General features: G+C 48.3%; 4 protein-coding genes across 4 annotated transcripts; 3 read left to right on the forward strand and 1 right to left on the reverse strand.

Moving 5' to 3' along the window:
• Nucleotides 1–3140: 3140 nt before the first annotated feature.
• Nucleotides 3141–4216, forward strand: UREG_04202 (pyridoxine biosynthesis protein; the record flags this gene model as incomplete). Its single annotated transcript, XM_002544639.1, has 3 exons — nt 3141–3266; nt 3335–3517; nt 3587–4216. The coding sequence occupies 3 exons, from the start codon at nt 3141–3143 to the stop codon at nt 4214–4216; spliced, it is 939 nt and encodes a 312-aa protein (XP_002544685.1).
• Nucleotides 4217–5041: 825 nt separating this feature from the next.
• UREG_04203 (uncharacterized protein) lies at nt 5042–7948 on the reverse strand (the record flags this gene model as incomplete). Its single annotated transcript, XM_002544640.1, has 6 exons — nt 5042–5096; nt 5248–7001; nt 7054–7207; nt 7266–7598; nt 7650–7831; nt 7901–7948. The coding sequence occupies 6 exons, from the start codon at nt 7946–7948 to the stop codon at nt 5042–5044; spliced, it is 2526 nt and encodes an 841-aa protein (XP_002544686.1).
• Nucleotides 7949–9395: 1447 nt separating this feature from the next.
• UREG_04204 (uncharacterized protein) lies at nt 9396–11062 on the forward strand (the record flags this gene model as incomplete). Its single annotated transcript, XM_002544641.1, has 6 exons — nt 9396–9417; nt 9589–9810; nt 9863–9908; nt 9961–10795; nt 10851–10935; nt 10989–11062. 6 exons carry the CDS (start codon nt 9396–9398, stop codon nt 11060–11062), a joined length of 1284 nt encoding a protein of 427 aa, XP_002544687.1.
• Nucleotides 11063–11781: 719 nt separating this feature from the next.
• UREG_04205 (uncharacterized protein) lies at nt 11782–15735 on the forward strand (the record flags this gene model as incomplete). Its single annotated transcript, XM_002544642.1, has 8 exons — nt 11782–12104; nt 12252–12442; nt 12492–13468; nt 13684–14127; nt 14180–14521; nt 14573–14680; nt 14738–15246; nt 15348–15735. The coding sequence occupies 8 exons, from the start codon at nt 11782–11784 to the stop codon at nt 15733–15735; spliced, it is 3282 nt and encodes a 1093-aa protein (XP_002544688.1).
• Between the last annotated feature and the right edge of the window lie 487 nt (nt 15736–16222).

A 16222-nucleotide genomic window follows, 5' to 3' on the forward strand; every position in this document is an offset into this window, starting at 1 on the left:
GGTCAAGCCCAATTTTTCAGAATGAGATGGAGCCAGTATCTCAATGAATGAGAACCCGGATGACTAGTTCCAATGCCTCTGTTGGAACAGTGGCAGAATTCTGGAGCCTGTCTTCTCAACTGATGCTTGTATGATGAGAGACATTCTGGCCATACCATAAACAGGTGTGGGTGTGGAATGGGTCCTCCAACACTGCACAAGATATCTGTCATTATCAACAGTCATGACTTCATGGGTCCACCATCAAGAAGATCATGTTGCTTAAACATGGAGACAAGAAGCACATGTTTGATGAAGTTCCTAGTCTCAGAGGAGAACTGGCAAAGAAGATTGATGGACTGGAGGATGAAATAGCAGAATTTCTTGAGGCTGAGGCTGGGGGTGGATTAACAAGAGATGAGGAGAGACAATTGGCTCACTTGTTGAAATAGTGGACATAGTAGTGTAATTAAAATGAATTACTTAATTTACTTTCTTCAATTGCTCAAATGGCCTCAAAGATGCAAGGACTGTTACCAAATTTCATTATTTTTATCATGTGATCTGTTGGGACCAGGATTCCAGTCCCAACATTCTTTACAACTGTTCTCATCCCACCAGCAATATGATGTTCTGTAACCCATTCCATTGCTAATGTTTGAACCCAGTCCCAGGTTTCTTGATGGGACCAGATTTCTGAAACTGTTGGAATCTGAAGAATCAAGTCTCAAGATCCATCCCTCCCAGACACCATTGAATCATGTTCTGTTCCAGACTCAAGATTTTGACCCAGTCCCATCTCAGAGAAGGGACATGGGACAGGAAATGAGGGATCAGTTCTGGAATCCCAGTCCCATCAGCCCAGCCTATTAGCATTATCAATAGTGTCTTACTGACAATGAATCTACAAAACACTGTATGTGACATGTGATTCTGACAACCCCCTCAAGTCTTTCTTCTTCTATTGGAGATAAGTTTATTCAATCTATCTGATGGACTTCTGATCTAAGGTCTTTGGAGATAAAGTCTGATCTGATAGAAGAGAATGTGATTCCAGCACTGTCTATTGTATAGCATTGTATATTTCTTTTCTAGTCTAGTCTCTATCAGATATAGATCTCATTTATGAAGCTTAATGATTTCTGATGCCTACCAGCATTGAGCCCACTGTTGTACATATATATAGATAGTCTAGTTCCCCTTCAGTAGGGGGACCAATCCATCTTTGATTCTCATATCACACTTAAGTTGAATTCATAATAAAGAAGAACATCAAATCCACTTTTAAAGTCACTGACATCAACTTTTTAAACTTCAACAGAATTCTCAAGATCTTTAAAAATCAGTCAAATTTGAACAAACAACTGTCAACAGCTAATTACCCCTCAATTTATTAAACAGTCTATAACTTCTATAACTGTCCAGAGAGTTTAAAGAATGATTAAATCTATACATAAAGAGCAGACTCATGTTAATCAGCATATTGAGAAGCTTATGCATGCTGTTGAGCATCTTGTTATAGAGAAGGAGATTCTGAAGCATGAGAATAATGCTTTAATTGAATCTTTAAAGATTGAAAAGAGATAACATCAGTGTGACAAGATAATGAATCTTTTTGATTCTGAGAAGTCAGAGTCTGCTCAATTCTTTTCTTCTATAAAAGTAGCTCAAATTAGGGAGAGAAATAAAGAATTAGAGAAGTAAAAAAAACAAGAGAAGACTCAAAAGAAAGAACAGAGACTTCAAAAAGCTATAGTAAGAGATGTAAAAATTGCAGAAGCTGCTGAGAGAAAGAAATCTCAGAAAAGAGTCTGTAAAAAAGCTTAATGATTTAAAGCAGTTGAAAAAGCTGAAAAAGCTGCTTAAAGAGATACTGAAAAGTTACAGAGAGAGCTTAAAAAGATCAAAAAAGAAGAAGAGAAGCTTAAAAGAACTTATAAGAAAGAGAAGATTAAACAACAGAAGAAGAGTTGTCAAATTAGAAAGAATGACTTTATGAGAAAGAATTCAGCATGATCAGAATCTCTCAGAAACTCTCTTATAGATCTAATCTTCATGAAATCAAATCTGAAGAATTCTCCTCAAGCAGATTCAACTCTTTCAGCTTTGAATTCAACAAATGCTGTTGCTCTTATTTCAGAAGAGTCAATACTGATCTGATCCCACTCCAGCCACATTATTAAGTCATCATAAAGAATTTTGGATAATCTATAGAGATTTATATGTAATATTCAATTGGATCTACTAGCTACTAATATTTTATTTGAATATCTTCCTTTGTTGTTGAGATATTGGGGAAGTTGGTTGAGGGTAGGATTTGATTTTGGTGTTCATTGGGTAGGGATGTTCATTGGGTGGTGAAATATGTTAGGTAATCAGCAGGGTCACGCTAGCCCTAATACGGCGATTCAGCGACACGTGATAGAATAGCTGACTAATAGTTGGTAAATTGCGTTGAGATAGAAAGTGGCAGCGAGATGGGGATTCGGCTGGAATGTGCATCTCATCCAATCTTCATATAAACGACGGCGAGAAGAGACCAGCAGCCGGGCCACCACCAGGAACGGCGTCAGATGTCAACTCCAGGGCGTGCTCGGGGCACAGAATAGACGACTTGCAGCTCTCACGACCATGACGGCGACAACATCAAATCGCTTCCCCGCGGCCGGCCGGGTATCCGCGGGGAGCGGGAGGTTGTTCGGCGGGTGCCAGGCGAGTGGAAGCACAAAGGGCGATGGGAGACGATGTGAATAGCCTAACTAGATGAGAGGCCGGTGAGGTGTTGGCGGTCTTTTGGTCGGGAAATTCTGCTGCAAAGTTTAAAGCGTTAAGAGTTTTCGGGAAATGCGATTTTTGGACGCCATCCAGACACTTGTGACTGCGCTTCCTCTCCGCCCGCACGCCCTTTCGCCGAATCTCTTTGTGTGTATCGAGCATTGAGTCTTGGATATATATCTCTCGATCAGAGACGTCTTGTGTATACACTGTCCTGTCTGCGATCCTGCCTGTGACTCACCCGCTGGTTATCTCAGCCAGACTACGGAGTACCCCGCCACCACCAAAAGATTTCTTCTCCTCCCTCCCCGCCGAACCCCAAAGATTCTTGCGCTTCATCTGAGATACCCATTCCCACCACATCCTCCTCTCTTCTATAGCCCACAATGACTTCCGATCAACCCCAGACCTCCGCCAATGGCGGCCCCGCCCCCACAGACTTCGTCGTCAAGGCCGGTCTGGCACAGATGTTGAAGGGCGGAGTCATCATGGACGTCGTCAATGCAGAGCAGGTGCGTATATTCTCCCAGCAATTGACTTGTTGCACCGCTGAAGCTGACCTTGGTCGCCATGTCCTTAGGCCCGCATCGCTGAAGAAGCTGGCGCATGCGCCGTCATGGCCCTCGAGCGCGTGCCAGCAGATATCCGCGCCGAAGGCGGCGTCTCGCGCATGTCTGATCCCTCTATGATCAAAGAGATCATGAGCGCAGTAACCATCCCGGTCATGGCCAAAGCCAGAATAGGCCACTTTGTCGAATGCCAGGTAAAACAAAATTTCCGATTCAATCTCCACGAAACTGCAGCACCCCATCTAACCTCCCCAATCCCATAGATCCTCGAAGCCATCGGGATCGACTACATCGACGAATCCGAAGTCCTCACCCCCGCAGACCACGCCTACCACGTCATCAAGCACCACTTCAAAGCCCCCTTCGTCTGCGGCTGCCGCAACCTCGGCGAAGCCCTCCGCCGCATCCAAGAAGGCGCCGCCATGATCCGCACCAAGGGCGAAGCCGGCACCGGCGACGTCGTCGAGGCCGTTCGCCACATGCGCACCGTCAACGCCCAGATCGCCCGCGCCAAATCCATCCTAGCGTCAGCGCAGTGCCCCGAGGTCGAGCTGCGCGCGTACGCCCGCGAGCTCGAGTGTTCGTACGAATTGCTCCGGGAGACGGCGGAGAAGGGCCGTCTGCCGGTCGTGAATTTCGCGGCTGGCGGCGTGGCGACGCCTGCGGATGCGGCGATGATGATGCAGCTGGGCTGTGACGGGGTGTTTGTGGGATCGGGCATCTTCAAGTCCGGCGATCCCAGAAAGAGAGCCCGTGCCATCGTGCAGGCTGTCACGCATTACAATGACCCCAAGAAGCTGGCTGAGCTCAGTGAGAACTTGGGCGAGGCCATGGTGGGCATCAGCGTGCAGGAAATGAGTGAGAAAGAGAAATTGGCGAAGCGAGGATGGTGAAAGAGGGGAAAGAGGGACAGGAGCCTTTTGGAAAAACAACATACCCCTTTTCTGGATTCCCAGCTCAACCACTCGGTCTGATGATAGTATATGATATGATATGGGTGGCCTAAAATCTTAGCGTTTTTGTCAAGCGTGATGTATATAGGTCTGAGGAATATCCCACCATTACCAGCACGGAATCGAGCAGAAAGATAGAAAGGAAAAAACCTGTAGAGAGTACCTAATCAACAAAGTTTTGTATAGAAACACTTTTCATTCCATATTCTTCTCTTGTAAAGTACTCCGTCCCGATCTAGTGCCATCCAGAATGAACGCTCTGTGCTTTTCCTACGCTCTACTCCAACCCACTCTTAAAAAAGCTGAAACAAATATTGGATCAAGATCAACCAAGTTAGGCATACGCAAAACCCTTACCTCGGCACGAAATCCAAAACTCTTTAACTAGATTATTCGTAGGACGTGATCCTCTTAATCCCAGGATTGCTGACAGGAATCTTTCCCGCTCAGCTTTCGAAACAACAGGACCTGAAGCCTGGCCGTTACTGGAATGCGCCGCCGCAGGGCCTTCTGCCATGGTTATATCTAAAGAGGCGAGTGCATTTCCAAGGTGAATCCGTGCGGCGCTTTGGTGCTGGAATATGAATTTCTTAATGACTTCGCTAAGATGGTCAAGATCAGAACGAGCGCATCGCCCCGCGACCTGTTTGATCAACACGTCCCCCAGTTGTGCGATGTATGTGTCAAATGGTTTTGGCGCAACAATCGCTAGATCCCCTTTCCTTTGACCGCTGGGAGTGAACGCAGGGGGTAAATTGGGAAGGCTCAATAGCGTAGCCCAAAAAGAACATGCTGCACGTAGAGGAAGAGTATCGGGGCCCTTGAGCGTAACGATCGTAAACTGCAAGATGGCTTCTACCATTTGAAGCTTGTCGGGCGATGCTTCACTAAGACTAAAAAGGGCCTGGTTATACTTGGGAAGCAACCGCGTGAGAAAGTCGATGCAACTGTGAGCCGCTTCCGGATCGTACTGCAGCGGATCTTGTGCCATTTGTACCATGAGACCGTAACAATGGGCGATAAGATCGACGACTTCGTTGTGGATCTGTGCAGGGTTTGAAGCCCGCGATGCTAAAAAGGCTGACGCGGTTCCCATTACAACTGGAAACCGAGCAGACGACGTTTTAACCGATTTCACAAAGCGAACTGTTACTTCCGGAGGAAGTACATAAGGACCCGGCACTCTTTCCGTATATCCGGCTTTGAGTATGTCGCACGCGCTTTCAATGATATCTCCATCGGCAGAGAACTCGTTCACTAGGTACTCAAGAATGTTGACGATAAGCACCTGAAGTGAAGTCCCACGAGGATCGTTCAACCAGAATATGCTTCCACCGGGGCGCCGTTGATCTTCGTCCCCATCATCGAGATCGATGACAAGGTCCTCCGGGGCACGAAGCCCCTTGCCAATGCTTGCCGTGCAGCCCATCACCCTCAAACCACCTGCCAAGCCCTGTTCTTGCCGGCCACTACGCGCCATTTCCACGGCCTGGTTTGCTTCTTGGCATAAAGGATCAAGCAGCTTCGCCAGTAAAGTGGCTTTTGCGGGCTCAGGATCAACAGCTTGAATCACCGAAGCAATCCCTTCTGCAACCCGTTCTACGGTATGACTGTTTGTGGACGGGTTCGCATGGATTTGAATAAATTTGCTGACAAAATCCTCGATGTAAACCGTAAGAGCCCGACGACAAGTTCCGCATAAAGTTGAGATCGATTTCGCGGCGGCATGCTCAGAACTTGGCATTTCCAGTGAGCTGAACAGAAAGTTCAAAGCCGGCGGGAGGAGGTTATGATTCCTTTCAAAGTACGGCGTGTATCTCGCAATCACGTCAGCCAGAGTTTGGCGAGCTTTCAATGGAATGTCCGTTCGACCGAAGCATATTGCGTCGAAGAGTTGTGATTGGAATAGTGCGTGCAGCAGGTTGTCAGCATGCTCATTCTCAGCAATGGTATCTGCCAATGCTGCCAGGCAAAACATGGCAACCTCAAACCTCTCCCAGTCATGGTCACGTATGGCGATGGCTGCTCGTTCCTGGATCTGCTGGACGACTGGAACACCCAAAAGAGGATATGCGGCCTGCAGAAAATCACTGAAATCCCGTCGGAAGGCGTTGAACAACTTCACATCGTCCTCTACCCACTCCTTCAGGGTAGATGGATTCGGATATCTGAGTTTGTCGAAGCATTCTGCAATAACGCGTGTAAAATTCTCCTTGATTGCCGGCGTCGGTTCATCAAAAGCGCCTTCCATAATCAAATCGTTGATATTATCGGCAGCCTCCGTCCAAAACTCAAGTAGGATATTGATCGCCGTGTCATCGACCGCGGCGAAGCCAGGGGCATGGAATAGTTTGAATAATAGAAACAGAATGCGTTCTTGCTTAGCGTCAGGAGGTTGAGTCAGAACTCGAACCTGCTCATCCGAAGAAGAAAATTTGACAAGCAAATCCAAAAAGCGCACTTGCTCGTCCTCGAAATCTCCCTTGAGGATGTCTAGTGCATATTGCTGACCATTCTGGCCAATCAAAAAGTCTAATACGCAATCGAAATGCTTCGAATGAAGTAATTTAGGCTGATTTGTGATGAGATCCAGGACAAGGTCCATCACATCCTGTGCAAGGCCAGGTTCGGAGATGAATCGAAGAGAGCAAGTCAGGGGAACATTAACAGCGGCAGAGATGGCAGGCTTGTCCACACGAGTGCCTCGCAATGCAAAAATCCAAGCCTTGATACTTATGGTTAGTGCATTGATTAGACAAAAAAAATTGCTTGCTTACGTGCAAAGATTTAATAGCCTCCAAGGCAGTGTTGCTTGATTGATTGGATGACACGGTGGTTGCTGGAGCTTGTGCAATCACACGTTGAAACGCATAATTGATCAAGAAAAAAGCATCATTCAGATTTGCTACGAGCCGGTCATGATAGTTGATACTTTGCCGTTGTCAGAAAAACCGCTGATTGTGTATGACGAAGGGGCAATGATACTGACCTACTTGAACTATGTCGCATAGACTCCTCTGCAAGCGTAGTGGAGAAGGATAAGACGGCTACAAGGCGGTCATAATTGAGTGAGGGCAAGGCAAGAGCCTGAAAGGTTTGCTGGTCTAACTGCTCCTCGGGCAAGTACTTCCCATTGGCTAAGGAGATGGCAACATGCCGGATGCAGTGTGTCCACGGAGCCTGGGGCTTGAAGAACATGGTGGTCATGGATGCTATGAATTTCCTCATGACTACCGTTGTTTCGTGCTTGCCGACTAAGAGCACAAAATAATCGACAAGCCGGACGAGCAGCTCTCCTATAGACTGTTCCCCTAGATTATTCCTACAATGCGGATTAGCTTTATCAGGGGAAGCGTGAGGCGCCCAGGCTTACCAATCTTGATGGATTTTCATAGTTAGAGTAAGGGCGCCGTAAAACCGAACATTTGCGTCGTCATTTGCAAGCAGGCTGTCGGCGATTGTCCAGCCGGCAGGAGACTTTTGTAAGGCCTGCAGACGCGCTTGGGCATTCTGAACAAGGCTAGCATTACCAGGAGCGCTCAAAAGTTGAGCAAGCTGTTGGGAGATATTAGCTGATCAATCGCTCGGATTTGGTTAAGAGAGCAGGGAACGGTGCAAACCAACCTCAGTCGCCTCCCGGATCAGCTGCTGGGTGTCCCCTTCTTTCTCCATGGCTGTCCACGAGGTGGAGGAGGCAGCCACCGGCTCTGTCGAATGAATATGTTCCTTACACAAGCGGGTGATGATTGGAAGCGTGGTGTGAACAGTGCTGATGCCTTGGGTTCTCCGCAGCAGCAGCAGCAACAACAACAACAACAGAAGGAAAGGAAGACAGTCAGTACTGTGACACCAAGTACTGGCCGAACTGGACAGAAAAAGTACGCAGGAAAGCGCATCCACAGTTAGGGTCCAGAGAAACAGTGGAAGACCCAACCATCAAGCAAAAAGGCACCAAGTGAGTTGAGTTTGAGAGGCGACAGTGGTTCCTTAGGACAACAATGCAACGGTTTGTTTGCCAACAGCCAGGCTGGTTCCATTTCCCGGGCGATAGTCGGCTGTTTTAATCCCTTTCTTTCTCTTTTGATATCAGGCCGTTGCGGCTGTCAGTGCAACTTAGCAGACGGGATGGAGGCGAATTCATTCCACAGCCTCTGGATGCCCTCTCACACCAACAAGGCCCAAAGCCGGGTTTGTCAGATAGATCTAAAGCTGCCGGAGAGATACAAGAACAGAACTAGAATATCAGAAGCCCACATTATGACGTGGGGAGAAGGGAGGAGTGCATCACATCATCATCACCAGTTCAATTGTGTGTGAATTTGGCCCTCAGGCGGTTTGCCGGATGGCGGTGTTGCTTGGCACCGGCTGGGTCCCGTGATGGCATTCCGTCATCAGCAAAGAAGAGAGATATCGCGATGCTCGTGTGCCCAAGAGAGCAGAGGAAGTGTCGATACTCAGCATCCCTGGCCCTGCTAATTAAGTTAGCTACACGTGCAGCACTGCACCAGACAGTTCCTTGCCTATCCGCGCCCACCCCTCCTCGCTCCTCTCTCCCGTCTCCCCGCTTACGCCCTGGCTTTATCTACCGTAGATGACCCTATTTCGCTGCTCTCTCCGCCTCTGTGTGCCTTCACTTCGATTCCAGAATCGCAGCCGGTTCTTCTCTGTCAGCCGTCGATTGTTTACCACCGTCGACATGGGCCAAGTGGACACTTTGCAGCGCTTGACGAGGTTGAGGGAGTTGATGAAGGAGCGAGATGTCGATGTATATAGTACGCATTGAGATAGCCCAGCCCGTTTTCCCCTCTCAATGGGACCTAATCACTCATGCTTTTGATCTTTTGAATAGTTGTCCCGTCCGAAGACAGCCATCAGTCAGAGTACATTGCGCCATGCGACGCCCGTCGAGGTTAGAGCTCGCCCTTCCCATCTGCTAGACAACACCAAAGCCATTGCTTATCCTGTTCCTCTCCAGCATTCATCTCCGGCTTCACCGGCTCTGCGGGATGCGCCATTGTCTCCCAGAGCAAAGCTGCATTGTCCACAGACGGAAGATACTTCAACCAAGCCGCGAAGCAGCTCGATAACAATTGGCTCCTGTTGAAGCGTGGAATGGAAAATGTTCCCACCTGGCAAGAATGGTAGGACTACTGGGCATCTAGCTCTACCTTCCCGCAGTGTTTAACTCGTCTCCAGGACTGCCGAGCAGGCAGAAGGCGGTAAAGTCGTCGGGGTTGATCCATCGCTCATCACTGCTGGTAACGCAACCCAAGTCACTCTGTTGTCGCAGTGCCACCATTGACTCGTGTTAGCTGAGGCTCGCAAACTCTCCGATACCATCAAAGGCTCCGGCGGGTCCCTCGTGGGCGTCCCAGACAACTTGGTCGACCTGGTTTGGGGAGAAAGCCGTCCTCCCCGCCCAAGTGAACCAGTCAGGGCTCATCCTCTTGAATATACGGGGAAGTCTTTCGAGGATAAGGTCGAAGACTTGCGCAAGGAACTGTCCAAAAAGAAAAAGGCCGGCATGATCATTTGTATGAAACAGGATGGCTCACTTCGCGGGACCTAACTAACAATGTCCAATAGCCATGCTTGATGAAGTGGCCTGGCTTTTGAACCTGCGAGGTGCCGAGTATGTCAGCTGAACCCTTGGTTGCCAAAGCTGCACTGACTGGCTCTCATAGTATCCCATTTAACCCGGTTTTCTTTGCATATGCCGTCGTCACTCACTCCGCCGTCGAGCTCTACATTGATTCATCCAAATTAACACCAGAGGCCAAGGCGCACTTGGGCGACAAGGTCGTTTTGAAGCCTTACGAATCTATTTTCGATTCCGCCAAATTGCTGAGCCAGTCTCTGGCTACCAGCGACGACAACTCCCCTTCAAAATTCTTGTTATCGGACAAGGCATCTTGGTCTCTCAACTTGGCTCTGGGCGGTGAGGAGAAGGTTGAGGAGGCGCGTAGCCCCATCGCAGATTCTAAAGCTGTCAAGAATGCTGTCGAGCTTGAAGGAATGAGGGCTTGTCATATCCGTGACGGAGCCGCTCTAACAGAATATTTTGCCTGGCTGGAAAACGAGCTGGTCAACAAGAAAACTGTTCTCAGCGAGGTCGATGCATCTGACAAACTAGCGGATATTCGCTCAAAACACAAGCACTTTGTTGGCCTGTCCTTTGACACTATTTCTTCCACAGGCCCCAACGCTGCTGTCATCCATTACAGGGCAGAAAGAGGCAATTGTCCCAACGTTGACCCCAATGCTATTTACCTTTGTGATTCTGGCGGCCAGTATCTCGACGGAACAACTGACACGACGCGTACTCTTCATTTTGGATCACCCACTGAAATGGAGAAGAAGGCGTATACGCTGGTTCTGAAGGGCATGATCAGCATTGATACTGCAATCTTCCCTAAGGGAACTACCGGATACGCAATAGATGCGTTTGCTAGACAACACCTGTGGCGATATGGTTTGGATTATCTGCATGGTACCGGTCATGGAATTGGCTCGCATCTGGTATGTACTCCGAACTCCGGCTTGTTTTTTCGTGCAATGCTTACCAGTCGAATAGAATGTCCACGAGGGTCCTATGGGTATCGGTACACGCGTCCAGTATGCTGAAGTACCCATTGGCCCAGGCAATGTGTTATCAGATGGTATGTTGGTCCCCTAGGCACATCAAAGACTTTGTGCGCTCACGGTTGCATAGAACCCGGTTACTATGAAGATGGCAATTTTGGAATTCGAATTGAGAGTATGATGTCCTCTTCCCTTGCATACTAGCCTGTGCTAACCCAACTCTAGACGTTATTCTCGCCAAAGAAGTTGAAACTCCGCACAGATTCGGAGACAAGCCGTGGATTGGATTTGAGCATGTCACCATGACGCCTCTCTGCCAAAATCTTATAGATGCTTCTTTGCTCACAGCAGAGGAGAAGAAATGGGTGAATGACTATCACACTGAAGTTTGGGAAAAGACAAGCGGATTCTTTGACAGTGATGAGCTGACCAAGACTTGGCTCAGACGAGAGACTCAATCTCTTTAACTGAAAAGCTGTAGCTGAGGACACTTGATTTGTTAGTTTCTTTGCTGTAGTAATATATACAACCTGATGCCAGATAAAGTATTGACTCCTTTGCTTTCTTGTACTCAACATTTTGCCACAAGTTTATTTTGCACCATTCTAGCCGTAAAAATCTCTAGATAGTATTAAATGGTTATTCAAATGTTGTAGGTTGAACAACGTGCACTTTAACCACGTTGTTTGCAGTGCGCCTGTTCCTAGGCTGGAACACAATCTCTGAGATCAGCACCAACTCCAGTCTCCCGACGTCACTCCGAACAATCCTCACCAACCATCAACAAAGAGTAACACCGTTACCCAACACACTGCCAAATTTTTCAGACCATTCTCTGGCACAAGGACCATCATGGTCAATCTCCCCGCAACTTCCTTGCCGCGAACAACCCTCCAGGCCCATTCCCACCTCCGCAATCTGGCATGAACACCCGCAACGGCTACCCCAACCCCGGCGGCCCGAGCCCGAACATCGGTTCCTCCGATCGTGACTATGGAAGCTCGAGAAAGCTCGAGAATCCGGCGATTAACCCGCTTGTGACGAATAATGGTTATGGTGCTGCAGCTCCTCGAGACCGCGACCGCAGGGCCGGCGGGTATGGGGGGTTTTATGAGCAGCAGTCGCAGTCGCAGTCTGAGGAGCTGGAGAGGGAGCGTCGGGCCCGGTCGGCATCGCGCGCGCGCGTGAGGGATGATGTGCGGTATGGAGGAGGGCAGGGTGGTCGATACGGTGATGACCCCGGGCGGTATGGGAGTACGAGGGGCGGAGGAGATTCGGGAGAGACTCAGCAGATCGATGGTTCGTGAGGAGCTGTTTACCGCAGTATTTTTCTATTGTGCGCTCTATATATGGGTGGCATGGCTGGTTGAAAGATCGTTTGGCTAACTGGAAGCTGCTTGTTCGTGTTAGATATTGTCCGCCTTATCCAGCGGGACTGGAACGCCATGGCGAGCGACGATTGCGTCCCAGTACAGGTTGGCCTTCAATTGATGGACCCGAGCACCCTCGGTCAAGCGGAGAGAGAGCCAGAGTTTATACGGTCGCATAGAGACATCAAGAGAGCTCTGAAAGCTATTGTGAACGGTGGGTTGCATTCTGCTACTCTTGAAAAGCATTTTCTAACACTTACTAGAGCATCACCAGGGCTTTAGTAGTGCAATCGGGACATATCATAAGATTCAATCGGGTATCCAGAGCTCACAAAACCAGCTACGATCGTTAAAATCTACCTTGGGAGAGGCTAAATCGGGTTTGCTCACGACAAAACCGGAGCTACAGGGTCTGGCCACTGGGTCACAGAGCTACAATGATGCTCTACAAATGTTGAGTCAAATAGAACACATTCAATCCCTTCCGGAAACTCTCGAGGCGCGAATATCAGAGAAAAGGTTTATCGCTGCAGTAGAGGTTCTACAAGAAGCCCGCAAAGCCTTAAGCCGTTCAGACTTCGAGGCGGTTGGTGGGCTTGGGGATCTACGAACATATTTTGCCAATCAAGAAACATCTCTGACGGATATACTCGTTGAGGAATTACATGACCACCTCTATCTGAAATCGCCGTATTGCCAGGATCGCTGGAAAATGCAGCTGGAAGATGGAGCAAGTGGCTCTAGTACGCCCCGTGGAATTCCTGCCTGGGACAAGCCGATACACAGGTTTCTTTCGAATCTCAATCTGTCTACACCCCTAGCTGATGATGCCTCCAACAACCCGGAGGCCGATACCTTCTCGTATATCCTTTTAATCATTGAAACTCTTGATAGGATGGGAAATATGGAAACCGTGGTAGATCGCATCGAGCAGCGGCTACCGGTGGAATTATACGCCGTCGTAAACAAGACAAGCGCAGAGGTTGCGCTCCGCTACCCGGATGCTACACGAGGAATACAAAAGCGCACTTGGGCTCCTGATCGGCCTTTGGATACAGTTGAAGAGCATGGTCATGTCCTCTCTGAGTTTCTGTGGAATTTGTACGCAAAATTCGAGGCGATTGCGGAAGGGCACCGTGTAGTTCATGATGTCATCAGCGGAATCGCTGAGAGGAAAGGCGCTGAAAAAGGGACGTTAACAAATGGCTTCAAGGAGCTATGGAAACTATATCAGAGTGAGGTGCGGAAAATTGTGACCTTCCGGTAGAGGTTAGGTGCTAATTCTCTGCGCAGATGCGCTCTTTGCTACATGACTACCTTGCAACGGACGGAGCTTCGACATTCAGAACTGCTCCCAGCGCTGTTGATTCTCAGTTTTCCTCGACCCAAAGAGACAAGTCCAAGGCAAGTCAATATCAATACGTTTTTTCTATCGTAAAACTGACTAGATTTTAGAAATTGTTCAAGCTATCTGAAATCGACCAAAATTCAACCGACATCAAAACGGAACAAGCTGCTTTGGATGAAATCTTGCGGTCATCGGTTCCGGGTCTTGTGTCTAAATCGCGGCAAAAGCTTTCCTCAAACGACTTGAACCGGTCCAACCAGGAAAGCTCAGGGACAGGCCATAAGTTACTTATCGAGCCTAACATTTTTAATATCAGTCTCCTTTTACCTCCAGCACTTTCATTCATCCAAAGGCTCACAGGCATCGTTCCGGTTGATTCGGACATTGATGTTGGGAAGTTGACCACGTTCTTGGATGACTTCATGACCCATGTTTTCCAGCCACAGCTTGAAGAAGCCGTGACGGAACTGTGTACTATGTGCTTCATTGCGGTAGACGCTTACACGCAAGATTCGCAATGGCACTTGCACTCGACGAAACCGATTTTCAAAGTATGATATCTCACAATATTCGCCTCCCATTAGTATTCACTGACAGTCATAGGGCACAATCACCTTTATGAATCTTATCAAAAAGTTTAGTCTGATTTTGGACAGTATTCCCCATGATCAAGCATTTACCCAACTACTGATTACGCAAATGGTCACATACTATGAGAAATGCTGTGGTTGGTATAAAGGTAAAGCCTCCTTTGCTACTCTTCCATTTACCAAACGAGCCGTTAATGAGTGTACCGCAGCGCTTATAAGTCGAATGTCTTCTCAACAACCCGGCGGTGTTCGACTAAAAGCAGCCGCTGCTTATTCTGAGCTTGAAGAAACCCGCGATATAGCAACCCAGCTTTGGGAGAGCCCGGTGAATGAGCGACAAGAGCTGATCAACAAGGTAATACTAGATTTATTTAACAGATTTAATTCCCTAGGCTGACCTAGCTAGGAAATCGACATGTTGATCAATCGGACCAACGAGACGCCGCTAGAACCGTACGATATCGTTTCTGATCCAAAGACGGTCTTCTCGGTTTCATTGCTCTATAATAGCATGGTAAGCCCATCCACTATTTTCTCCCTGTCTGAGAAAGTCTAACAGTGCCCCATTTAGAACTGGCTTGTAAGCAGCCTATCGAAGCTGCGACACATCACGCCCTATAAAGTCGACTCGTCTCGAGGGCACTCCAGGCAGTTGTCGGGCGGACGCAGGTGGACTTTTTCAAAATCGAATCTTGAATTCACTAACGCGCTCCCCCGTTTGCCTATGACTGAAGAGTCAGTTGTTGGATTCGACACCACCCTCGAATCGATAAGAAGCCTTGCCCTTACGGCACTATTAACTTTGCATCTGGACATCCGTTGTGGAGCAATCCACATGGTCACTCGCAGTCTCAAAGGCAGCATCAGCTCCCAGCTGACTGAAGCCACACCGCCCAGTCCCGCACCTTCAACGGAAAATATCTGGGCCCACATCCTCTCCTCGCAGCCGACATCCGCATCACCAGCCATCCTTGAACTCAACAATGACCTCATCGCCTTTGATGCCAGTGTATCTACCTACCTGGGACCCAAAGAACACTACTTTATCACTTCTGGTTTGACAAAACTAATCGACCGCGCGTTCGTCTCTGGAACCAAGTTCATCGGAGCAATGAATAGCAACGGCGCACTTAAGCTCCAACTCGACGTCCTCGTTTTACAGCAAAACCTAAAGAACATAGTCCTCCCTCGCTCGCCCCATCATTCTACAAACCAGCCTACCCCAAATCTCCCGAAGGCAAAACTCCATCGAACCACCACCAATCCCAAGAGATCGTTGCTCTTCCCCGCAGCGCCAAATTCCTCGACTGGTTCCTCGAAGGCGCCGATAAAGCCGTCCAGTACGCCAAAGAGGAAAAGGAAGCTTTCAAACGCGGGGACGTCCAGACCATCGAAGCCGGGAACGGTGAACCGTTTACATATGACGAGCTGAAGGTGCTGGTTGAACTATGTTTTTCTGCGGTACTAAAGGGTCCGAGAGGCGCAGAGAGCCGTGAAGACTTTTTAGCTGCAAAGAGAGGGAGTGGAGATGCGCTGTTGAGGTTGAGTGAGGTTATGTGGGATTCCTAATGGAAAGGCGGTTTTTCTTTTTGTTCTTTCGCAGCAACCCCTTGTTGTCTTCTTGTTCCGTTCTCACTATGTTCTTGATACTCGATAACTTCTGATATATCCGGCCTTTTCTTTTTCATATGCCTATGTTTTCCACTCAGCCGTAAGTCTTTTATCCATCTCTAAGTCTTCAGTCCAGATATCAACTCCTGTCAAAAACAACCAAGTTTGGATTAGTGAGGCCCGCACCTTGTAACGCCGAGCAGACCGAATCCAACAACCCAGACTATCCAGTTTTTCGATGTTTTTGCCTGATCACTTTACCTTTAGTGTAGCTGTTGTGCGCCTTCGAAACCTCAGCCTACTAAAGCTCTTTTGCCTTGCTACATATGAGAGTGTTATTCGGCATGAAATCTCGCTTCAATCCTCAGACTAGTCTTTCAACTTGTAGAAAAACGTAATATCGGCATTCACATACTACTTGATGTTTGCCCGTTTGTTTTAATTG

Source organism: Uncinocarpus reesii, genomic scaffold, assembly GCF_000003515.1.
Source record: "Uncinocarpus reesii 1704 scaffold_2 genomic scaffold, whole genome shotgun sequence".
Taxonomy (NCBI): Eukaryota; Fungi; Ascomycota; class Eurotiomycetes; order Onygenales; family Onygenaceae; genus Uncinocarpus; species Uncinocarpus reesii.